Source organism: Rhinoderma darwinii, chromosome 1, assembly GCF_050947455.1.
Source record: "Rhinoderma darwinii isolate aRhiDar2 chromosome 1, aRhiDar2.hap1, whole genome shotgun sequence".
In the NCBI taxonomy this organism is placed as follows: Eukaryota; Metazoa; Chordata; class Amphibia; order Anura; family Rhinodermatidae; genus Rhinoderma; species Rhinoderma darwinii.
Window position 1 is genome coordinate 198,011,853 of NC_134687.1, and position 25,498 is coordinate 198,037,350.

At 40.9% G+C, this 25,498-nt stretch overlaps 1 protein-coding gene across 3 annotated transcripts in view; it reads left to right on the forward strand.

The window, feature by feature from the left end:
• Positions 1–25,236, forward strand: part of RCHY1 (ring finger and CHY zinc finger domain containing 1) — a 49,467-nt gene extending 24,231 nt beyond the window's left edge. For 2 of the 3 annotated variants that reach the window (XM_075860700.1, XM_075860702.1), the window contains exons 5-9: positions 3,945–3,989; positions 14,645–14,703; positions 22,880–22,906; positions 23,749–23,869; positions 24,129–25,236. In XM_075860700.1, the coding sequence (XP_075716815.1) occupies positions 3,945–3,989; positions 14,645–14,703; positions 22,880–22,906; positions 23,749–23,869; positions 24,129–24,257 (381 nt within the window). In that variant the 3' untranslated portion in view covers positions 24,258–25,236. The remainder of the gene's footprint in view (positions 1–3,944; positions 3,990–14,644; positions 14,704–22,879; positions 22,907–23,748; positions 23,870–24,128) is intronic. The other variant, XM_075860701.1, reaches the window with a different exon arrangement.
• Positions 25,237–25,498: the final 262 nt, after the last annotated feature.

Below are 25,498 nucleotides of genomic sequence, written 5' to 3' on the forward strand. Positions count from 1 at the left end.
ACACGAGGCGACGCGTAAATAGACGCCCGCGCCAAAGAAGTGTCATGTCACTTCTTCAGACGTAAATGGAGCCGTTTTCCATGGACTACATGGAAAACCAGCTACAGTTACGTCCGTAATGGGCGCGGCGTTCAAGCGCCTGCACATGCCGTTACGGCTGAAACGACAGGGCTGTTTTCTCCTGAATCGTGAATCGTGCCTAAGGCCCCATTCACACCACGTCGAAACCACGCACAGCACACGCGACCCATTTATTTCAATGGGGCCGTTTTCAGGCAGCGAGAGTCCGCTGCGTGAAACATACTGCATGTCCTCTATTGGTGCGTTATCATGCACCTACACTCAAGTAGATGCATGCGTGAAAACCATGCACCAAACAAGCGTGTTTGGTGCGTGATTTATGCTGCAATTTGTTGTAACAAGCATTAAAATCGAGCATTAAAACTGCCTTGGGGGAAAAAGAAGCAACATGCTCCATCTTCGGGCGTTTACGCCTCTGACCTCCCATTGACTTCAATGGAAGGCAGAGAAAGCGTATTTCGCGTTGTTTTATGCCTGCGGCGCTCAATTGCCGCGGGCGAAAAACGCCACGGAAAACGACGCAAAAAACGCAGCAAAAAAAGCCACAAACAACGCCACAAAAAACAGACGCAAAAAAAAACGCCGAAAAGGCTACGATAAATGCAGCAAAAAACATCACAAATAAAGCCGCGAAAAAAGCCCCAAACAAAGAGGCAAAGAACGCCACGAAAAACGACAGGGAAAACGACACGAAAGACGCAATGAAAAACGCAGAAAAAAAAAACGCAAAAAAAAGACGCAAAAAAGGCTACGATAAACGCCACGGAAAAAGCTGCGAAAAACATCGCGGAAAAAGACGCGAGAAACGCCGCAAACAGGCAAAGAACGCAGCGAAAATCAACTGGGAAAACGCCACGAAAGACGCAACGAAAAACGCAGCAAAAATAGGCGCAAACAACGACGCAAAAAAAGAAATGATAAACGACGTGAAAAAGGCTACGATAAACGCAATGGAAAACACAGCAAAAAACATCGCAAAAAAAGACGCAAACAAACAAGCAAAAAACGCCAAGATAAACGAAGCGAAAAACGCCCCGAACAAAGTGGCAAACAAATACGCAAACAGCGCACAAAAAACACCGGGAAAAGCGACGCAAAAATCAACGTGCAGGGAGAGGTAAATCTGCCGCAAACTTCAAGACGGAATTTTGAGGCAGATATTCTTCCTGCAAAAAAACTGTGTGAACATGGCCTTAGTGGAGAGAGACATGAGATAGAGGAGGGTGGACGAGGGTGAGGGAGACACGAAGAGGTTTATAGACCTGAAAAGAGAAAGAAAACATAAATGTGAAAAACATAATGGGGGGAGAACATTTGCTCATCATCCTTCAAGAATGTCAGCAAGGAGACAAGTCCAGTGAAGGAGGTCAGCGGGAGGAGCAAGGACAGCTCACATGAACTCTTGGAAGGTACGTGCACGCTCATTGCAGCCTGCAATGAGTGTGCACGGGGAAAAAGTTTCATAACAAGGAAAGATCAACAAACCAGAGCTGAACTGCATGTAAACAAACTGTGCTAAATTCAAAGAAGAAATGTGCTAAGTAGAATTTTTTTTAAAAATAATGCTTTATTTAGGTTGTCTGTATAAGGGGTAATGTATGACACAGTTTTTGAAAAAATGTTGGGATCTCGGACAACCCCTTTAAGGCCAAAACTAGGCTGCGTCCTTAAGGGGTTAAGTTACTCCTCTGGTGGCATATCCTAGCGATATGCCACCGGTGTCTATGATGAAACAACCCCTTTAACCCCTTAGTGACCACTAATACACCTTTTAACGTGATTCACTACTGGGCTTTAGGCTAGGCTGACGCCTTTTCACGTCAGCCTAGTCTAAGTCCTGCACGGGTCTCCCGTGCAGGCAGGAGCCGGGGCTCTGCTGTCTGATGACAGCTGAGCTCCTGCTCCAACGCCCGCGATCGAAGTTTACTTCGATCGCGGCCGTTTAACCCGTTAAATGCCGCCGTCAATAGCGACCGCGGCATTTAACTTTGTTTACAGAGGGAGTGCGCTCCCTCTCTCACCCATCGGCGGCCCGCGAATGCAATCGCGGGTCTCCGATGGGGTGTCATGGCAGCCGGGGGACTGATAAAAGCCCCCAGGTCTGCCCTGGACATATGCCTGTTAGGACGCGCCGGAGGCACGTCCTAACAGATTGCCTGTCAGATTTACACTGACAGGCAATAATGCTCTGGTATACAAAGTATACCAGAGCATTATAGCAGCGATCGGAACATCGCACAGTAAAGTCCCCTAGTGGGACTAATAAAATCAGTCATCAAAGTGAAATAAAGATTATTAATAAAAAGTACAGTAAAAAAATAAATAAAATCATTTTTTTCCATAAAAAGTGGTTTTATTTAGTAAAAGTGTAAAAAAAAAAAAAAAGGACACATATGTGGTATCGCCGCGACCGTAATGACTCCATTAATAAAGTTAATATGTAATTTAAACCGCAAAGTGAACACCGTAAAAAAAAAACGCCAAAAACTATGGCGAAATTGCAATTTTTTTCCATTGACCCCCAAAAAAGTCATAATAAAAATGAATCAATAAGTCCCATGTACCCCAAAACAGTACCATTCAAAACTACGTCTTGTCCCGCAGAAAACAAGCCCAAAAAATCACTACATTGATGGAAAAATAAAAAAATTACGGCTCTTGGAAAGCGACGATGCAAAAACAAATAATTTTAGTTCAAAAGTGTTTTTATTATGCAAAAGTCGTAAAACATAAAAAAACCTCCACATATGTGGTATCGCCGTAATCGTACCGACCCATAGAATAAAGGTAACATGTTATTTACGTCGCACAGTGAACGGCGTCAATTTAAAAACGCATAGAACAATGGTGGAATTTCAGTTTTTTTTAATAATCCCCCCAAAAAGGTTAATAAAAGTTAATATAAAAATTATATGTACCCAAAAATGGTGCCATTAAAAAGTACAACTAATCCCGCAAAAAACAAGTCCTCATACAGCTATGTAGACGAAAAAATAAAAACGTTATAGCTCTTTGAAGGCGACTATAGAAAAACGAATAAAATAGCTTGGTCATTAAGGCCTAAAATGGGCTGGTCACTAAGGGGTTAAGGAAAACAAAAGGAACTGTCCCATCTGCACTAGTTAGTTACTTGTGAAGTAGTGTGCTTTGAAGAAACACCTTAGGCCAGATTCACACGAACGAGTGAAAAACTGCGGTTTTTCACGTCTCGGTTGCACCCGTGCGGGTCCCATTTTCATGGATCCCTCATAGACTTGAGTCTATCGAGGGATCCTTGAAACATGTTCTATTTTTCAACGGACCCTTCACATTGCCAGTTAAAACCACGGCTGGGTGAACGGCCCCACTGAAATACATGCGTCCGTGTGATGGCCGTTGTTTTAACGGCCGTCACACCGACCTATACTGTGGTTGTCTGAATTCGGCATTTGACTGGTTTGCCTCTGTCTGGTAGGAAGCTTGCTGCAATAAATACTCTCCTCAGGCTGGCAAAGTAAGCCCTTTACAGCCCAAAAAATTTAGGAAACCAAAAACATGGACCCCTGTTTTTGCTAGATATATGGCGGGCTCTATGTTTGAAGACCTTGCTTAAAATCGTGTAGATTGACCAATAAATGTGTGCATTTTGCATGTTTCTTTTATAATTCTTTTAAGGTTTAGTGTCTCTGTATTTCTTCCTCATGACTGTGTTGAGGCAAATACAAAGTTATAAAGTGTTCTGTTTTATTTTCATTTGCTGAGACGCAATAGATCAAGTATAGCAAGAGGATGTGCAGTCCAGGTTTTCTTTTCTCTCTTGTGGGTATTTTGTTTTATATTTGTATTAACTCCAGCTTATTTTTCTTTTCTTTTTTTTGTTTTAGTGCATAGAAAATGTGTCAAGGCAAGACTGCCCTATATGTTTGGAGGTGAGTCAATAATGTATTACTGTTCTACTATTTTTCAGACCATTAAAGGGATTCTCCATAAAGTTTAGTTGACACAGGACATGTAGAATAGATGTATGTGCTGTAGAGTAGCAAGGCAGCAGTCTATGTACACTTTTCTTGTCATGAGCATTCTGTATGTAAGCTAGAACAGCAGCTTCACAAGACAAATGAACCCCTAAAATTAACCTCGTGCTGGTTAAGTAGGTAGAACTATTTTATTACTTGTCTGCAGCAATTAAAGTAATTTTTTTTCTTGACAGAGAGCGCTTTATTATTTTTATCATTTATATACAGATAATTAGCTGTTTTTACAATTATTGGGTTTTTAGTGTGTTTCGTTTTTCAAGTTGAAACGTTTTTTTTTTTTTTTTTTTTTTTTTAATCACATAACCTTAAAATAAAATGTCTATTTGTGTCTGCTATTATCTAACGTTAGTTTTGACATATAGCATGGCTCGGTTAATTAAATTGCAACAGGGCAGGGTGTTATTATTATTATTTTTTAATAGTTTACTTCCTTTTATATAATTATTTTAGTGTTATGTTCTATTTTTACTTAATTTTTTTTGTCCTTCACGTTGTCCCACCTTGTCTTTGGAGGACATTATTTATTTTACAATACCTATATCTATTGTAATCGGCTGTCATAATAGCCATAGTTAGGCCATATTCACATCTATGTTGGAGGCTTCATTCTGAGCCTCAGTTGCCAATTCCTTCAAGTTTGACAGGAAACAAAGGGTTGCATGCAGTGCTATTTTTCCTGTCAAAATGACCGACACCTCGACGGACCTCATTGTAAGTCTATGAAGTCAAGAGACGGATTCGGCACCGCGTTGTGTCTTCCTTAATAAACAATGGTTGTCACAATGGGTTGTGTTGGGTCTAATTAGATTCAACAGTTTTCCCGGCCATCAGATGTTCTGCCACTGCCTCTATTGTATACACAATTCTCATTGAGCGCTGTGTTTACAGAGATTGAGAGGGCAGAAGGGGGAAAAATCATTTCTTCCTCTCTACTGGGTGATTTTTTTTGTGTAGCTGTTTCAGAATAAAGCTCCTTACCCGTTAGTGACAGCCAATACGACTTTTCATGGCGGCCACTAACGAGCTTTATTCTGATGCATAAGCCTTTTCACGGCGCTGCATCAGAATAAATGAACAGAGCAGGGAGTCGTTAAATCTCCCTGCTCTCAGCTACCAGATGTAGCTGAGAGCTGGGGGCGTCCCTGCTCGAACGTGTGAGATCGATATAAGTATCGATCTCACCCGTTTAACCCCTCAGATGCGGCGCTCAATAGCGTGCGCCGCATCTGAGTTGTTTTGGAGAGCGGTAGGTAGCTCCCTCTCCCACCGACACCCGGCGATAAGATCACCGATTGTCTGTGTCTCCAATGGCAGCCAGGGGCCTAATAAAGGCCCCCAGGTCTGCCTGTAGTGAATGCCTGCTAGGTCATGCCAGAGGCAAAAGTATTGCAGTGTATTATAATAGCAATCGGACGATCACATATTAAAGTCCCCTAGTGGGACTAGTAAAAAAGTTTAAAAAAAAAGTTTAATAAAGTTAATAAAAAAAAATGTGAAAAAAAAAATGAAAAACCCACTTTTTCCCCTTACAAAAAGCTTTACTATTAAAAAAACAAAATAAAGTAAAAAAAAGTTACGCATATTTGGTATCGCTACGTCCGTAACCACCCCGACTATAAAGCTATTACATTATTTAACCCGCACGGTGAACGTCGTAAAAAACTACGGAAAAATTGCCGTTTTCTGTAAATCCTGACTTTAAAAAAAAGTGATCAAAAAGTCGAATCTACCCCAAAATGGTACCAATAAAAACTACAAGTCTTCCCGCAAAAAAAAAAAAGCCCTCATACAACTGCATCGGCGGAACAATAAAAAAGTTATTTCTCTTCAAATATGGAGACACAAAAACAAATACATTTGGAAAAAAAAGTGTTTTTACTGTGTAAGGGCAGATACAGATGGACGTTGCGTTTTTGCGCGCGCAAAAAACATTTGACAGCTGCGTGTGTCATCCGTGTATGATGCGCGGCTGCGTGATTTTCGCGCAGCCGCCATCATAGAGATGAGGCTAGTCGACGCCCGTCACTGTCCAAGGTGCTGAAAGAGCTAACTGATCGGCAGTAACTCTTTCAGCACCCTCGACAGTGAATGCCGAACACAATATACAGCAACCTGTAGAAAAAAAAGAAAAAGTTCGTACTTACCGAGAACTTCCTGGCCGTTGCCTTGGTGACGCGTCCTTGGTGACGCGCCTCTCTTGACATCGGGCCCCACCTCCCTGGATGACGCGGCAGTCCATGTGACCGCTGCAGCCTGTGCTTGGCCTGTGATTGGCTGGAGCTGTCACTTGGACTGAATTGTCATCCCGGGAGGTCAGACTGGAGGAAGAAGCCGGGAGTTATCGTTTTTTTTACAGGTTCATGTTTATTGGGATCGGTAGTCACTGTCCATGGTGCTGAAACAGTTTAACTCTTTCAGCACCTTGGACAGTGACTATCTCCTGACGTCGCGTACCGGAAATTTTTTTGCCGGGTTCGGCCAAAACGAGTTTGGCCGAACCCGGTGAAGTTCGGTTCGATTGTCCGGGTTCGCTCATCTCAAAGACACTCCAATTGGATGTTTGGAAACAGAAAAGCACGTGGTGCTTTTCTGTTTACATTCATCCTTTTGACAGCTGGTGCGCTGTTTCAGTCGGTTCGCACAGAAGTGCGACCTGCGTGGGTTTCACGCACCCATTGACTTCAATGGGTGCGTGATGCGCGAAATACGCGGAGATATTGAACCTGTCGCGTTTTTTGCGCAGCAGACAAACGCTGCGCAAAAAGCACGGACTGTCTGTACTGCCCCATAGACTTGTATTGGTCTTTGCGTGGCGCGTGAAAATCACGCGGCCCGCACGGACCGAATACACGTTCGTGTGAATCCCCCCTAACAGTAGTAAAACATACAAAAACTATACAAATTTGGTATCGTTGCAATCGTAACAACCCGCTGAATAAAGTTATTGTGTTATTCATACCACACGGTAAACGGCGTAGATTTAGGACACGAAAAAGCGTGGAGAAATTTCTGTTTTTTTTCTATCTCCCCCCCCCCCCCAAAAAAAGTTAATAAAAGTTAATCAATAAATTATATGTACCTCAAAATGGTCTTATTAAAAAAATACAACTTGTCCCGCAAAAAACAAGGCCTTATACAGCTATGTCGACGCAAAAATAAAAAAGTTATAGCTCTTGGAATGACACGATGGAAAAACATAAAAAATACCTTGGTCATTAACCCCTTCAGGACTGAGCCTGTTTTGGCCTTGTGGCACAGACGATTTTTTCAAATCTAACGTGTCACTTTATGTGGTAATAACTCCGGAATGCTTTTACCTATCCAAGCGATTCTGAGATTGTTTTCTCGTGACATATTGTACTTCATGATAGTGGAAAAATTTGGTCGATAAATTCAATATTTATTCGTGGAAAACACCAAAATTTTGAGAAAATTTGCATTTTTCTAAATTTAAATGTATCTGCTTGTAAAACCGATAGTAATACCACACAAAATAGTCACTAGTTACCATTTCCCATATGTGTACTTTATATTTGCATTATTTTTTTGAACATCCTTTTATTTTTCTAGGACGTTACAAGGCTTTTGGGGGGTTTCCACTATTTTGTTCCCTCCAGGGACTTGCAATCGCGACATGGCACTGAAAATCAATCCAGCAAAATCTGTGCTCCAAAACCAAATGGCGCTCCCTACCTTCTGAGCGCTGCCGTGGGTCCAAACAGCAGTTTATTACCACAATTTTTTTTTATTGCAAATGAATTTCAGCAAAAAAAAGGAGGAATTTGTACATTTCCCCTCTACTTTGCTTTATTTCCTGTGAAACGCCTAAAGGGTTCAAATACTTTCTGAATGTGGTTTTGAATACTTTGCAAATACTTTAGCAGCAATTTCTCACATTTTCAAGAAAATTTCAAAAGGCTATTTTTACAGGGGCCAGTTCAGTTCTGAAGTGATTTTGAGGGCCTTATATATTAGAATACCCCATTTTAAAAACTGCACCCCTCAAAGTATTCAAATCCACATTCAGAAAGTATTTTAACCCTTTAGGCGTTTCACAGGAAATAAAGCAAAGTAGAGGGGAAATGTACAAATTCCTCCTTTTTTTTGCTGAAATTCATTTGCAATAAAAAAAAATTGTGTAACACAGAAGGTTTTACCAGAGAAATACAACTCAATATTTATTGCCCAGGTCCTGCAGTTTCTAGAAATATCCCACATGTGGCCCTAGTGCGGTAATGGACCGAAACACCGGCCTCAGAAGCAAAGGAGCACCTAGAGGATTTTGGGGCATGCTTATTTTTAGAATATATTTTAGGCACCATGTCGAGTTTGAAGAGGTCTTGTGGTACCTAAACAGTGGAAACTCCCCAAAAGTGACCCCATTTTGGAAACTAGACCCCTCAAGGAATTTATCTAGGGGTATAGTTAGCACTTTGACCCCACAGGTATTTTGCTATATTTATTGGAGTTAGGGTATGTTCACACGAGGTCATTACGTCCGTAATTGACGGATGTATTTCGGCCACAAGTACCGGACCGAACACAGTGCAGGGAGCTGGAAACATAGCATCATAGTTATGTACGACGCTAGGAGTCCCTGCCTGGCTGCCGGACAACTGTCTCGTACTGAAAACGTGATTACAGTACGTGACAGTTGTGAGGCAGGGACTCCTAGCATCGTACATAAGTATGATGCTAGGAGCCCGGCTCCCTGCACTGTGTTCGGTCCGGTACTTGCGGCCGAAATACGTCCGTCAATTACGGACGTAATGACCTCGTGTGAACATACCCTTAGTCTGTGAAAAAGAAAATCTACTTTTTTTCTGAAATAACATAGAAATTTTTAATATTTACAAGGAATAAAGAAGAAAATTCACCCCAACATTTGTAAAGCATCTTCTCCCGATTACGGAAATACCCCATATGTGGTAATAAACTGCTGTTTGGACCCACGGCAGCGCTCAGAAGGGAGGGAGCGCCATTTGGTTTTGGAGCACAGATTTTGCTGGATTGATTTTCAGTGCCATGTCGCGATTGCATCCCCCTGGAGGGAACTAAATAGTGGAAACCCCCCAAAAGTGACCCCATTTTGGAAACTAGACCCCTCAAGGAATTTTTCTAGGGGCATTGTAAGCATTTATACCACACAGGTCTTTTAAAGAATTTAGTAGAATTAGGCCGTGAAAATGAATATAAACATTTTTGTCCACTAAAATGTTGAATTTTTTCATTTTCACAAGGGATAAAGGAGAAAAAGTCGCCCTAAATTTGTAACGCAATCTCTCCCGAGTATGACAATACCCCACATGTGGTCATAATTTATTTTTTTAATAGAAATTAATTAACCTTTGCAGGACTGATCCTTTTTTGCTTTTCCATTTTAGTTTTTCACTCCCCGCCTTCCAAACGCCATAACTTTTTTATTTTTCCATGAATTGAGCGGTGTGAGGGCTTATTTTTGGCAGGACGAGCTGTCGTTTTTATTGGTACCATTTTTTGGTAGATGCAAATATTTTATCACTTTTTATTACTTTTATTTAGAGCTTTGGTGGCCAAAAACAGTGATTTTGGCGTTTTAAATTCTTTATTTCTTACGGCGTTCGTAATGCGCTATAAATGCCAATTTTGCTTTATTTTGCGGGTCGGTACGATTACGGCGATGCCATATGTATATAGTTTTTTTTATGTTTTGCAGCGTTTGCACAATAAAATCACTTCTTTATAAAATAATTTATTTTTTGTGTCACCATATTCTGAGAGCCGTAACTTTTTTATTTTTCAGTCAAAAAAGCGGTGTAAGGGCTCGTTTTTTGCGGGACGGGTTGTAGTTTTTATTGGTTCTATTTTCGAAAACATGCGACTTTTTGATCACTTTTTATTCTATATTTTGAGAGGGGTGGTGACAACAAAATAGTGATTCTGGCATTGTTTTTAGTTTGTTTTTTTTGTGGCGTTCACCGTGCGGTAAAAATAACAATATAGTGTTATAGATTGGGTCGTTACGAACGCGGTGATACCAAATATGTGTACTGTTTTTTAACGGTTTCATTTTTTTCCTATAATAAGAGACTTCTTATAGGAAAAAAAACTCTCTTGTTTTTACGCTTTTGTAAAACATTTTTATTAACTTTTTATTTTTTTTATTTACTTTTTACACTTTCTTTTTTTACCTGCAGGTCTGATCGCTGCTAGAATACATTCCACTACCTAGGTAGTGTAACGTTTTCCAACTGTCAGTGTGACGTCAGTCACTCTGACAGTTAGTCTACAAGGACCAGCCAGAGACTGGTCCTCCTAGGCTTCCATACATGGCAGACCCGGGGGCCCTTGTCTGGCCCCCGGGTGCCATCACAAGCATCAGCAGCCCCCACAATTGCATGGGGGCTGCTCATGTGCTACAAACCCCCTACATGCGGAGATCACAATCGAGCCCCGCATGTAATGGGTTAATTGCCGAAATCAGCGGCAATGAGCCGCTGAACGGTGAAGGGACAGCTGACCTCCCGGTCCCCGGCAGTGACGTCCTGTCACTCTGACAGGAAGTCTATCAGGAGGCTGATCCTGATAGGCTTCCGTACATGGCAGACACGGAGGCCATTACTTGGCCTCCGATCGCCATGCTAGCCGTCTGCAAAACTCACGATTTCATCGTGAGGTCTGCCGATGAGCTGGAAACCCCTGAATGCGGTGATTTCAATCAATCACCGCAATCAAGGGGTTAATTGCCGATATCAGCGGAAATAAGCCGCTGATCGGCATACAGTGGAGTGACAGCTGTCAGGGACAGCTGGCCTCCCGGTGCACACTGTCGCCGACAGTGTGCACCGGGAACTTCGCAGTAACTGTACATGCCTGTACCTTAAGACACTGGCCACAGGGACGTACAGTTGCGTTCTCGTGCGCCTAGGGGTTAAGGTTTAAATAGGCTGGTCATTAAAGGGTTAATGTCCACCATAAAAACACAGCCTACATTACAGAATTAGAGGTTGTAAATTAATATTATTTATGTGGTCCCATTAATAATAAATCTAATCTACCAAAAGCAGACAATACTAAAAGTATTAAAATATATAACCTAAAGTTTCCTTACATCAACAAAACTGCATATCATTGATTGTCTCTACTTACAGTAGTTGTTGTTTTAATTGTGTTTCATCTAATATCACCTGGTCCTGGATATGGTTTTTTTACATCCTTTATAGCTTTTATTTTAGGGAATGGACTTTCACATAGTTGTAACTATTCCTAACATTGCTATGGGAAGCATACGTTTGAGAGAGGAAAAAAGGTCAAGGTTTTACAAACCATCTGGAAAGGCAAAAGTTCTCAGCAGTTTGGATGAATTTATTCCATAAGTGTTAGTCTCTTGAGTTTAAACTGATAAGGTCCTCAACATAAAACATTGCTAATACCCTTTCCGTTCCACGTCATGTATATTAGTAAGACAAGTGATAAACCGATGAAGCTGTACCTAGGCACACAAGTAATATCCTCTTTTATGTCAGTGCTTTACTTCTTTTTAGAAAGCGTGCTGTCTTCTTATAGAGTCATCATAAAATGTAGATTTTATAACCCCCGTGTGAGCTTGATGACATGGAGATCCTTTGTTTGATAAATTTATATATTCCACTATAAAGTCTGACAGCATCACTTCCAATCTGTCAATTATTATTTACACATTTCTACAAGACTGACATGTATTAATCCTGACTCGCATTCACGTGGATATGGTATTTCTATAGAGCAAAGAAATTAACAGGTGCCGGGGCACCTCTGGCTTTATAAAGCTCCATGGGGAAATTGGACAGGAAAATACATTATTTTTCTTTTCAATACTGAAAAGGGGTTTTACCAAAGATATAAAATTACTCCTAATCCAAAATACGGTAATGGTAAATGACTCTATTCAAAGGGAACCTGACCCTGTGAGAGTTTTCTACATCAGCATGATGACCTAGTAGAACTATACTGGTAAGTGTGATTGCAACCACAAAACAAAAAACAAAGTGTTAAACCAAGGTGGAGTCACATCGTATATCACATGATCCCTCTCAGCTAGATAGCAGTTATGAAAAGGATCTTGACATATAAAGGACACGACTCCTGAGAAACAGAAGTGACAGGCTGCATCACATGATTTATGTTTGTTAGTGGTCGGTGTCGGAAGCAGATGGCTCCCACCACTGTATAGCGGCCGTACTGCAGCTCTGCTCCTATTCACTTAAATTTCCGCAACATAATGGGCATGCTGCAGACCCGAAAATTAACTTTTACCGCTATGTTTGGTTTTGAAAACCACATCTACATGTATCGTTCTGTAAATTGTCATGGATTTTCGGTGCGCAATCTGCAGCAAAAATCTGCAAAAATTCTGCGACACCTAAACTTACTCTATTTATTTTACATTAAATGAAGTAATTCTCAAGGACAACTATTATGTTGTCATATATGTTGACTCTTGCACCTATTGTCAAAATGTTACTGCTAGTGACGACTATCTTTTATTTAAAGAAGACCTCCAGTGGTAACACAACTTTCCATGTCTGCACCCCCCTCCTGACTATATACCATACTCTACATGTTTTTTATCTATTCTGTATATACTTTTTCCACAGCTACCTTTTCTGTGCTTTAACCCCTTAATGACCAGCCTATTTTGGACCTTAATGACCAGGCTATTTTTTACATTTTTCAATTGTCGCATTCCAAGAGCTATAACCTTCTTATTTTTGCGTCGACATAGCTGTATAAGGTCTTGTTTTTTTCGGGACAAGTTGTATTTTTTATTACCACCATTTTGGGGGACATATTATTTATTGATTAACTTTTATTAACTTTTTTTTGGGGGGGAATAGAAAAAAATCTGAAATTTCGCCACTCTTTTTTGCGTCCTAAATCTACGCCGTTTACCGTGTGGTATAAATAACACAATAACTTTATTCAGCGGGTTGTTACGATTGCAACGATACCAAATTTGTATAGTTTTTGTATGTTTTACTACTTTTACACAGTAAAAACGCTTTTTTTTCTAAATGATTTGTTTTTGTGTCTCCATATTTGAAGAGCCGTAACGTTTTTATTTTTCCGCCGATGCGGTTGTATGAGGGCTTTTTTTTTTGCGGGACGACTTGTAGTTTTTATTGGTACCATTTTGGAGTAGATGCGACTTTTTGATCACTTTTTATTACATTTTTTTAAAGTCAGTATTCACAGAAAACAGCAATTTTTCCATAGTTTTTTATTATTTTTTTACGGCGTTCACCGTGCGGGTTAAATAATGTAATAGATTTATAGTCGGGGTCGTTACGGACGCGGCGATACCAAATATGTGTAACTTTTTAACTTTATTTTGTTTTTTTAATAGTAAAGCAGTTTGTAAGGGGAAAAGCTGGGTTTTTCATTTTTTTCAAATTAACTTTATTAAACTTTTTTTTCACTTTTTTACTAATACCATTAGGGGACTATAATATGCGATTCTGCGATCGCATTTATAATACACTGCAATACTTTTGTATTGCAGTGTATTACTGCCTGTCCGTTTAAAACGGACAGGCATCTGCTAGGTCATGCCTGCGGCATGATCTAGCAGGCATTCACTCCAGGCAGCCTGGGGGCCTTTATTAGACCCCCGGCTGCCATTAGAGACACAGACACTCGGCGATTGTATCGCCGGGTGTCGGTGGGAGAGAGAGGGAGCTCCCTCCCTCTCTCCAAAACCACTCAGATGCGGTGCTCGCTATTGAGCACCGCATCTGAGGGGTTAAACGTGTGAGATCGATACTAATATCGATTTCACACGGCAGAGCAGGGACGCTCCCAGCCCTCAGCTGCCTCTAGCAGCTGAGAGCAGGGAGATCTGACAGCTCCCTGCTATGTAAACTTATTCCGATGCCGCGACGTAAAAAGTCTATGGCATCGGAATAAGGCCCGTTAGTGACCGACGTAGAAACACGATGGGCCGGTCACTAACGGGTTAACAAAAAGACTCCATGTTGACTCTTAGATTTCCCCAGCTTTCTCTTCCTCTCTGCTTTGCTATCAATGCCATGATGCTTCAGCACAGCATCACATGACCAGCTAAAGACCATACCATTTATTCATGCTGGGGGACACTGATTATCATTCTCTCCATATTTTTCTAAGTAAGCTGAGAAACCATAAGTATACAGACAGGGAGGCTGCACTGTATTTTTCTACATTATACCGGTGTGACAGGAACCTGTCTAAGTATCAGTGGTAGCTGATGATAAAAGTTCCTGTGCCCCCTGTGCAAAACTAGTGGGGTACAGGAACTACTGAAGCTTGTGATGGGTGACACAAAGACCTCTTATAGACGTAGAGAAAGCGTGTCACAAAGCCTGATTCACACTGCTGCTAAGCAACTAACCCAGTCTGTTATCTAGAGATAGAAGCAGCAAGAAAAATAACAGGTGAGAGACTGAGATGGGAAATGATAATGGTACATGGGAAAGTTTAGTTTTGGCCGGAGTGTCCCTTTAAGGATTTGTTGTTTGATTTCTAAGCAAATAAAATGCCTTTTCTTACAGGATATACATACCTCCAGAGTCGGTGCTCGTGTCCTCCCTTGTGGACATCTCCTGCACAGGTGAGAATGTACCTGATTAAGGCTGGGTTCACACTTGAAGTGTGTCGGATCCTATTTATTTCTATGAGACTGAAAAAGATGCAAAGTGCATCCGTTTTTTATCATAGAGGTGATTCGTTGAATGATTGATGGGTTGAAACAAATGAATGAAATAGATGTAAGCTGCAGAAAAAAAAAATCTGATCTCTGCCGTGAGGGCAAACCTCTCACACTCCCGCGACGTCCGTGCCATAATAGTTTAGCATTGTGCAGGAACTTACTCCTGGCAGTGACTACTATAGCAGCATTGTGCATGGGGAGTTTAAATGGATTGGGCAGCAATACCAGAAACAACCTACACACACAAGTGGCGCTGTTTCTGATGAAAAAGCAGACCTTTTTTTCCCCCCAATCTTGGACAATTTGAACTCTAGGTCTTTACTATTATTAACTGTAATGGACGTTAGAATTTGGTTGCTGAACTTTTTTTTGTATTATTAAATGTTGCTTATAGAGCTCCAACCTGTAATGCGCTGCACAGTTATTGTCATCACTCACACCAGTCCCCATCCCAGTTGGGGCTCACTATTTAATTTTCCTATATCAAACGCATACACAGGGAGAATTTCAGAGGAAGCCATTTAAAGAGGCTCTGTCACCAGATTATAAGTGCCCTATCTCCTACATAATCTGATTGGCATGAAAAACACTAGAAACAGGAGTCATGCACTATTGTGATACAATTTGCCAATGGCATAGAAAAATAATTTTTATTGGACAATACAAAATACATAGAGTTAAAAAAGACTACAAATCTAAAGACTGTACACCTCCCAAGTGATGAGGATGAACCTAAAGGAACCGCTCCTTGTATGGCAGTTGCAGGAGGGAAGAGCTTAACTAACAGATAGCAAATACTAACTAGGACTAAGGCAGAGAATACAAAATAAGTAGTACTCGGTATATAAGTTAGGGTATGCAAATGTAAGTAAGTACCAGCATACATACAGCCAGAGTCACAAAAGTAAACGAAGGTAAATATTGTGAATGGATTCCAAACTGAGCAAAACAGTATGTGCTCTCAAAGAATCCTCACAAAAATAGACAAAGTCTTCCCAGAATATTATCGCCACAAGAAAGGAGCAGGTAAATATGTACAGCACAGCATAGAGTGTTACTAACCCATATGGTTCCTGTAGTTCAGTATCTTCCAGAGTACAGAGAGACCCTGTACTCTGGAAGATACTGAACTACAGGAACCATATGGGTTAGTAACACTCTATGCTGTGCTGTACATATTTACCTGCTCCTTTCTTGTGGCGATAATATTCTGGGAAGACTTTGTCTATTTTTGTGAGGATTCTTTGAGAGCACATACTGTTTTGCTCAGTTTGGAATCCATTCACAATATTTACCTTCGTTTACTTTTGTGACTCTGGCTGTATGTATGCTGGTACTTACTTACATTTGCATACCCTAACTTATATACCGAGTACTACTTATTTTGTATTCTCTGCCTTAGTCCTAGTTAGTATTTGCTATCTGTTAGTTAAGCTCTTCCCTCCTGCAACTGCCATACAAGGAGCGGTTCCTTTAGGTTCATCCTCATCACTTGGGAGGTGTACAGTCTTCAGATTTGTAGTCTTTTTTAACTCTATGTATTTTGTATTGTCCAATAAAAATTATTTTTCTATGCCATTGGCAAATTGTATCACAATAGTGCATGACTCCTGTTTCTAGTGTTTTTCATAATTATTTTGGAGTTTCTATTCTGACAAAGGGAGGTTTAAATCCGCACATGCTGGTGACCTAGCCCTCATAACCATTTTCCTGTTGAGACATATGTTTATAAATAATCTGATTGGCGCTGTAATGTAGATAACAGTGGTTTTTATTTTGAAAAATGTTCATTTTTGACCAAGTTATAGACCATTTTAGATTTATGCTAATGACTTTCTTAATAGACAACTGGGCGTGTTTTTACTTTTTACCAAATGGGCGTTGTAATGAGGAGTGTATGACGCTGACCAATCAGTGACCAATCAGCGTCCTACACTTCTCATTGTTCCAGCCCAGTGTTACAGTGGGATTGTGCAGTGAAAGAAGCTGGGCTGGAACAATGAGAAGTGTATGACACTGATTGGTCAGCGTCATACACTCCTCTTTACAACGACCAGTTGTCTATTAAACTAATTAGCATAAAGCTAAAATTGCTCAAAAATGATCGTTTTTCAAAATAAAAACCACTGTTCTCTACATTACAGCGCTGATCACATTATGTAGGCGATAGGGCACTTATAATCTGGTGACAGAGCCTCTTTAAATCAGTATGTGTTGAAGTCTGGGAGGAAACCCACATAAACATATTAAATTGGTGCAGGCGGACACAGTGCTAGGCACTGATCCAGCTTTCTTTAGACATATCTTTTATTCTGGGGTTTACACAAAGGGCAGAATATTTGTATTTTAACCCCTTCCCGCTCCTTGACGTACTATTACGTCATGGCAGCTGTATCGTTCGCGCTCCATGCCGTAATAGTACGTCTCGGGAGTAACGGCCGTTTCGGCCGTCCTCCCGACACATACAGGAGCTGTGACAGCTGCTGTCTTGTTCAGCAGCTGTCACAGCTCCTACAGCGGGGACCGATCGCTGTGTCCCCGCTGATTAACCCCTTAAAAGCCGCGTTCTATAGAGATCGCGGCTTTTTAGGGGTTAAGCTGCCATCGCCGGCCTGCTACGCGATAGCGGCCGGCGATGGTGACTATGGCAACCGGACACCAAACAATGGCGTCCGGCTATGCCATAGACGGAAGCCTAGTGGGTCCTGACAACGTCAGGACCCACTATGCTTGCTGTCAGTGAGTAGCTGACAGTTCTAATACACTGCACTACGCATGTAGTGCAGTGTATTAGAATAGCGATCAGGGCCTCCTGCCCTCATGTCCCCTAGTGGGACAAAGTAATAAAGTGAAAAAAAAGTTAACAAAAGATGTGTAAAAATTAGAAAATAAAAGATTTAAAAGTAATAAAAGTAAAAATCCCCCCTTTTCCCTTATCAGTCCTTTATTATTAATAAAAATATATAAACAAACAAATAAACTATACATAATTGGTATCGCCGCGTCCGTAACGGCCTGAACTACAAAATTAATTCATTATTTATCCCGCACGGTGAACGCCGTAAAATAAAATAATAATAAACCGAACCACAATCACAATTCTTTGGTCACTTCACCTCCCAAAAAATGGAATAAAAAGAGATCAAAAAGTCGCATGTACCTAAAAATGGTACTGATCAAAACTACAGTTCGTTACGCAAAAAATAAGTCCTCGCACGGCTTTATTGATTGAAAACTAAAAACGTTATGGCTCTTAGAATAAGGTAACAGAAAAAGTGAATGATTGTTTACAAAACGTATTTTATTGTGCAAACGCCATAAGACATAAAAAAAAACTATAAACATCTGGTATCGCCGTAATCGTATCGCCCCGCAGAATAAAGTGAATATGTCATTTATAGCGCACGGTGAACGCTGTAAAAAAAACGAAAAAAAAACAATAGTAGAATTGCTGTTTTTTAGTCACCACGCCACCTAAAAATAGAATAAAAACTGATCAAAAAGCCGCATGCACCCCAAGAAAACTACAATGGATTCCTCAAGGGGTCTAGTTTCCAAATTGGGGTCACTTTTGGGGGGTTCCCAATGTTTTGGCACCACAAGACCTCTTCAAACCGGACATGGTGCCTAATAAAAAAGAGGCCTCAAAATCCACTGGGTGCTCCTTTGCTTCGGAGGCCGGTGCTTCAGTCCATTACCGCACTAGGGCCATATGTGGGTTATTTCTCAAAACTGCAGAATCTGGGCAATACGTATTAAGTTGCGTTTCTCTAATAAATCCTTTTGTGTTATAAAAAAAATGGTATAAAGAGGATTTTCTGACAAAAAAAAAATGTAAATTTCACCTCTACTTTGCTCTAAATTTTTGTGAAACACCTAAAGGGTTCATAAACTTTCTACATGCTGTTGTGAATACTTTGAGGGGTCTAGTTTCTAAAATGGGGTATTTGATAGGGGTTTTTAATATATGGGCCCCTCAAAGCAACTTCAGAACTGAACTGGAACCTAAAAAAATAAATAAATGAGGCAATACTTCGCTTCTTACATTATACTGATAATGAGCCGTGCCCACCCCGAGATGACCCCAGTTTTGACCGTTTGTCTAAACGGAGACCCCTATTAGACCGTTCCAGTGGCCGGTTTTCCCAAGCATACACCCCGAGAAGTGTATTTCTATTGATGAGTCCCTGGTACATTTTAAAGGGAGGGTTCAATTCCGCGAGTACCTGCCGGGTAAGAGGGCAAGGTATGGCGTGAAGATGTATAAGCTGCGAGAGTGCATCAGGGTATACCTACAGGTTTAGGATATATGAAGGAAAGGCCACCCCCAAACCAGACTGCATCCTGGAGTACAATAGGTACATGGGAGTGATGGACTTGTAAGATCAAGCCCTGAAGCCCTACAGCGCCATGCGGTGTGGTATAAGAAGCTGGCCGGGAACATCATATAGATGGCTTTGTACAATGCGTACGTGCTACGTCGATGTGCAGGCCAGACGGGAACTTTCCTGGAATTTCAAGAGGTGATTATCAAGAACCTAATCTTTAGGGACCAAGAAGGGGGGGCACCCAGTACTTCTGGAAGCGGGGCCACACGCATCGTACCAGGGCAACACTTTCCAGGGGAAGTTCCCCAAACTGGCAAGAAGGGAAAAAGTCAAAAGAGGTGCAAAGTCTGCTATAAGAGGGGGATAAGGGAGGACACAATATATCAATGTGACACGTGTCCCGAATAACCAGAGCTCTGTATGAAAGTGTTTTAAAATTTATCATACATCCCTTGGTTTATAATTTACCCCAATTTTACTTACCCTGATGCACTCCGCACAGCTTATCCCCCCTCGTCTTTCCCCTCTGGGCCCTGCTGTGTGTCCAGGCAGCTGATAACAGCCACATGTAGGGTATTGCCATACCCGGGAGAACCCACATTACAGTTTATGGGGTGTAGGTCTCCGGTCAAAATGGTCACTACACCTCTAGATGAATGCCTTAAGGGTGTAGTTTTTAAAACGGGGTCACTTCTTGCGGGTTTCAACTGTACTGGTACCTCAGGGGCTTCTGCATACATGACTTCGCACTAGAAAATCCCGAGTAGGCCAAATGGTGGTCCTTTCCTTCTGAGCCCTCCCATGGGCCCAAACGGCAGTTTATCACAACAAATGGGGTATTGCGGCACTCAGAACAAATTGCGCAACAGAATGGGGTATTTTGTTTCTTGTGAAAATAAGAAATTTTCAGCCAAAACTACATATTATTTGACAAAAATAATTTTGTTTTCATTCCCAGCCCAATTCAAATAAGTTCTGTGAAGAAACTATGGGGTCTAAATGGTCACATTACCCATAAATGAATTCCTTGTGGGGTGTAGTTTCCAAAATGGGGTCACTTCTGGTGGGTTTCCATTGCTTTGATACCTCTGGGGCTCTGCAAATGCGACATGGCACACGAAAACCAAACCAGCAAAATCTGTACTCCAAAGAACACACAGCGCTCCTTCCCTTCTGAGGCCTCCCATGGGCCCAAACGGCAGTTTATTGCCACAAATGGGGTATTGATGCACTCAGGAGAAATTGGGCAACAAAATAGAGTATTTTGTTCCCTGTGAAAATAAGAAATTTTGGTAAAAAATTACATCTTATTGGAAAAAATGACATTTTTTTAATGTCACAGCCCAATTGAAATAGGTGCTGTGAAAAAACTGTGCGGTCAAAATGCTAACAACAACCATAAATGAATTCCTTGAGGGGTGTAGTTTCCAAAATGGGGTCACTTTTGGTGGGTTTCTATTGCTTTGATACCTCTGAGGCTCTGCAAATGCGACATGGCACCCGAAAACCAATCCAACAAAATCTGGACTCCAACAAACATATAGCGCTCCTTTCCTTCTGAGCCCTCCCATGGGCCCAAACGGCAGTTTATCACCACAAATGGGGTACTGCCACACTAAGGACAAATTGGGCAACAAAATGGGGTATTTTGTTCCCTGTGAAAATAAGAAATTTTGATCACAAATGACATTTTATTGGAAAAAATGAAATTTTTTTCATTTCAGAGCCCAATTCAAATACGTGCTGTGAAAAAAATGTGCGGTCAAAATGGTAACAACAACCCTAAATGAATTCCTTGAGGGGTGTAGTTTACAAAATGGGGTCACTATTGGGGGATTCCTACTGTTTTGACACCTCAACACCTCTTCAAACCTGGCATGCTGCCTAAAATATATTCTAATAAGAAAGAGGACTCAAAATGCACTAGGTGCTTCTTTGCTTCTAGGGCTTGTCTTTTAGTCCACGAGCGCAGTAGGGCCACATGTGGGACATTTCTAAAAACTGCAGAATCTGGACAATACATATTTAGTAGTATTTCTCTGGTAAAACCTTCTGTGTTACAGAAAAAAAAATGAATAAAATTGAAATTCAGCAAGAAAAATGAAATTTGCAAATTTCACCTCCACTTTGCTTTAATTCCTGTGAAATGCCTGAAGGGTTAAAAAACTTTATAACTGCTGTTTTGAATACTTTGAGGGGTCTAGTTTTTAAAATGGGGTGTTTTATCAGGGTTTCTAATACATAGGCCCCACAAAGCCACTTCAGAACTCAAGAGGTACCTTAAAAAAAGGCTTTTGAAATTTTCTTAAAAATATGAGAAATTGCTGTTTATGTTCTAAGCCTTGTAACGTCCAAGAAAAATAAAAGAATGTTCAAAGAACTATGGCAATCTAAAGTAGACATATGGGAAATGTGAACTAGTAACTATTTTGGGTGGTATAACCGTCTGTTTTACAAGCAGATGCATTTAAATTCTGAAAAATGCAATTTTTTCAAAATTTTCTCTAAATTTTGCAATTTTTCACCAATAAACACTGAATATATCGACCAAATTTTACCACGAACATGAAGCCCAATGTGTCACGAGAAAACAATCTCAGAATCGCTTGGGTAGGTTTAAGCATTCCGACGTTATTACCACATAAAGTGAAATATGTCAGATTTGAAAAATGGGCTCTGAGCCTTAAGGCCAAAACTAGGCTGCGTCCTTAAGGGGTTAACACTGGTTATTTGTGTCCAATCCCAGAAATGGATTCATCTTAGGCCTCATGCACACGACCGTAAAAACTCCCGTTATTACGGGTCGTAATTACGACCCGTAATAACGGGCTCATAGACTTCTATTGGCCACGGGTACCTTCCCGTTTTCTTACGGGAAGGTGCCCGTGCCGTTAAAAAAGATAGAACATGTCCTATTTCAGGCCGTAATAACGGCACGGACAGTCCATAGAAGTCTATGGGGCTCCCGTAATGACGGGTGGCTACATGTGTGCACCCATCATTACGGCAGCGTTGCTAAGCGACGTCAGTAAATAGTCACTGTCCAGGGAGCTGAAAGAGTTAACTGATCGGCAGTAACTCTTTCAGCACCCTGGACAGTGACTACCGATCAGAATAAAGAGCAACCTGTAAAAAATAAAAATAAAAGACGTTTATACTTACCGAGAACTTCCTGCTTCCTCCAGTCCGGTCTCCCGGCCGTTGCCTTGGTGACGCGTCCCTCTCGACATCCGGCCCGACGTCCTGGCCGTCCCTGGATTACGTTTCAGCCCATGTGACCGCTGCAGCCAATCACAGGTCAATCACAGGCTGCAGCGGTCACATGGACTGCCGCGTCATCCAGGGATGTCGGGCTGGATGTGAAGAGAGGCACGCGTCACCAAGACAACGGCCGGATAAGTATGAATTTCTTTAACTTTTATTACAGAAAGGGCTGTCCCTTCTCTCTATCCTGCACTGATAGAGAGAAGGGGCTGCCGATTAGTGCAGTGCTATTTTGCCGCCAAAAACGTGCCCGTAAATACGGGTGACACCGGACCCATATTTACGGGCACGGGTCCGTAAATACTGGTGCAAAACGGGTCGAATACGTGTGACAACGGACCCGTATTTACGCCAGTATTTACGGGTGGGAAAAAATACGGTCGTGTGCATGAGGCCTTAATGTACAGTAGTCTTATCAGATTCTGTGTATTTGGGAGATTTATGTAATGTGAAATCTAATTTGTGGTTTTGTTGTGTCCCTCCAGTACATGTTATGAGGATATGCTAAAACAGTAAGTATATTACAGTACTCATTGCCGAAATGTCATTTGTGCATCCTGGCAGAATGTTTAACACTGAATCATGGCATTGTACGCTGCGCAGCAACCGAGCACATCTGCCCTGCCAGTAACGTCTGTCTTTTAAATCTGGCCTTTTCTGCATACCAAAGCAATGAGACCGTTTTTCTAATCTGATTTAAGATACTAATTTCTGTTGACCTCACTTTTGATATGGGTCTGACCTTCATTTGGCCTGTCTGGTCTGCAGAATTACATTTTTTAAGAACAGAATACATCAGGATGCTGCAGTAGTATTGCTGTTTTGCGTTTATTTATATAGATTATGCAGAGTACTGTGCGCTCAGGAACAGTGTCCTACATTGAGATGAAGTTACGCACTGCAGAATATTAATTTAGTTTATATGTATGTATGTGTATATATATATATATATATGTGTGTATATATATATCTATATCTATATCTATTTTGTTCTGGAAATGGGTGGCCACTACAGCCATGGACGTTTCATTGTTGTGCGTGCTGCAGAAGTCCACATATCTGCCAAGAAAATCTGATGCTTGTGTGGAGTTGTTGGTGCACTATAGTGCTTTAGACATTTTATGTGGAAAGATATTTTTTACTGATGGTACATAAGGTTGGTAATTTTGCATTTCCCCTTTTACATGTAGAATGTTTGCATGGAAAGAGAAGAGCTGCGCCATTCCTAGAAAGTCATAAATGGAACATTTTACCGTCAATAGTGAAAGAATTTCAAATGCAAATTTCTATTAAATGAATTGACCTTTTTGGTCAGAAGATTTTGACAATGAAGCTTCATCTCCTTTCATTACAGAGGGTACCGGTGTCCTCTATGCATGCGGTCTGCCCTGGATATGTCCCGATACTGGAACCAGCTTGATGAAGAAGTTGCCCAGACGCCGATGCCACCTGAATATCAGAATATGAATGTTGATGTGAGTGGATCAAATTGTGCATATGATAGTTAAATGTGTTAATTTTAAAAAAAAATCAGAACTAAAACATTTATAGCCTGGCTATCAATGTTTGATCGGTGGGGGTCAGACCCTTTCATTGTATATCCAGGCACATTTGTCAGGATTTACTTTTTTATTCCTTATTTTTTTTTTAGATTGGACAACTAATGTCATTTTGGACCCTTTACTTCTGTTTAATTCTGTCTTTGTTTTTTTTTTTTTTTTCCAATTCACACAGATACTCTGCATTGACTGCAGTGCAAGATCAACTGTACCTTTCCACATTTTGGGGATGAAATGCGATAGTTGTAAATCCTACAATACCACGCAAGAAGGGAAACCTCTATCACAGACAGGAACTGAGTAGTCCGCAGGCGGCCTGCATGTTTGAGTTTGATGAACAAGTTGCTAAAGCATTAGAACACTGGTCCTCTTGAAACAACGAGAAAACACTTAATGAAGGAACAATAATGTAAAAAATTGCTAAAATAGATAGAATTATGCAAAACGTGTGTTTTTATTAATGACCGATACAATGGGAAACATCTACAATACTATTCTACTTTCTTATGCTTATTTGTTCTTTTCAGTTATAGATAGGATAATAGTAATGTGACAATAATTTGACAGAAGTTCATATACAGTATGCAAAGTATTAATAAAGTAGAATGTCAGGAGATGTAATAATAAATACTATGGGGCTTGCCACATCTTTTTCCAAAATTTTCCATAGGCACTATAGCTGATGCAATAGAAGTAAATTTGGCCAGACCACACTAAGGCTGAGTTCACACAGAGTTTTTTTGCAGGCAGAAAATTCAGCCTCAAAATTCCATTTGGAATTTTGATCTGCCTTGCACGCCGTTTGCCGCTTTTTTCGCTGCATTTTTCACTCGCGCCCATTGATAGCCACGGGCAAAAACGCAGCTAAATAAACTTTCTCTGCCTCCCATTGTCATGTCAATGGGAGGTCAGAGGCGTAATCGCCCGAAGATAGGGCATGTCGCTTTTTACCGTGAGCGTTTTTTACCGCTCGCGGTTAAAAAAAACGCGTCCACCTCCCATTCAAATAAATGGTAGCCATTTTTGGCGCGTTTTTCCAACGCAGTTTTCGCGGAAAAAAACTGTGTGTGAGCAGGGCCTAACTTCCCAGTGTGAGGAGACGAATGACTGCACAATTCTTACCCAGTACTAGAGCGCATTGTACCTCTACTCTCTGAGCATACTCTTAGGCCTTGTTCACCCGGCATTTGGGGGCATTTTTTATATTTTGTTTAACCAAAACCAGGAGTGGATCGTCAAGTGTGTACAAGTATAAATAAAAGACTTATGTCTTCTTTTATTTAGATCCAGTCATGATTTTTCCTAGGAATAAAAATAATTGTGTAAAAAAAAAGTGACATCAAAACTTCACTTTACGAACCAGGCTTAAACGCAGCTCAGGATTTGTTGCAGGGATGAAGTACAGATGCAGTCACTCATGTTAGGAGGATGAAATAACACAATGTTCATGTTTATTGTTCTTTTATGGCGTTTCCTACTGCAGGGAATCCAACATTTAGTGTAAAGCTTTATTTTGTTTGCAAAGCTTCATTTCTAATAAATATT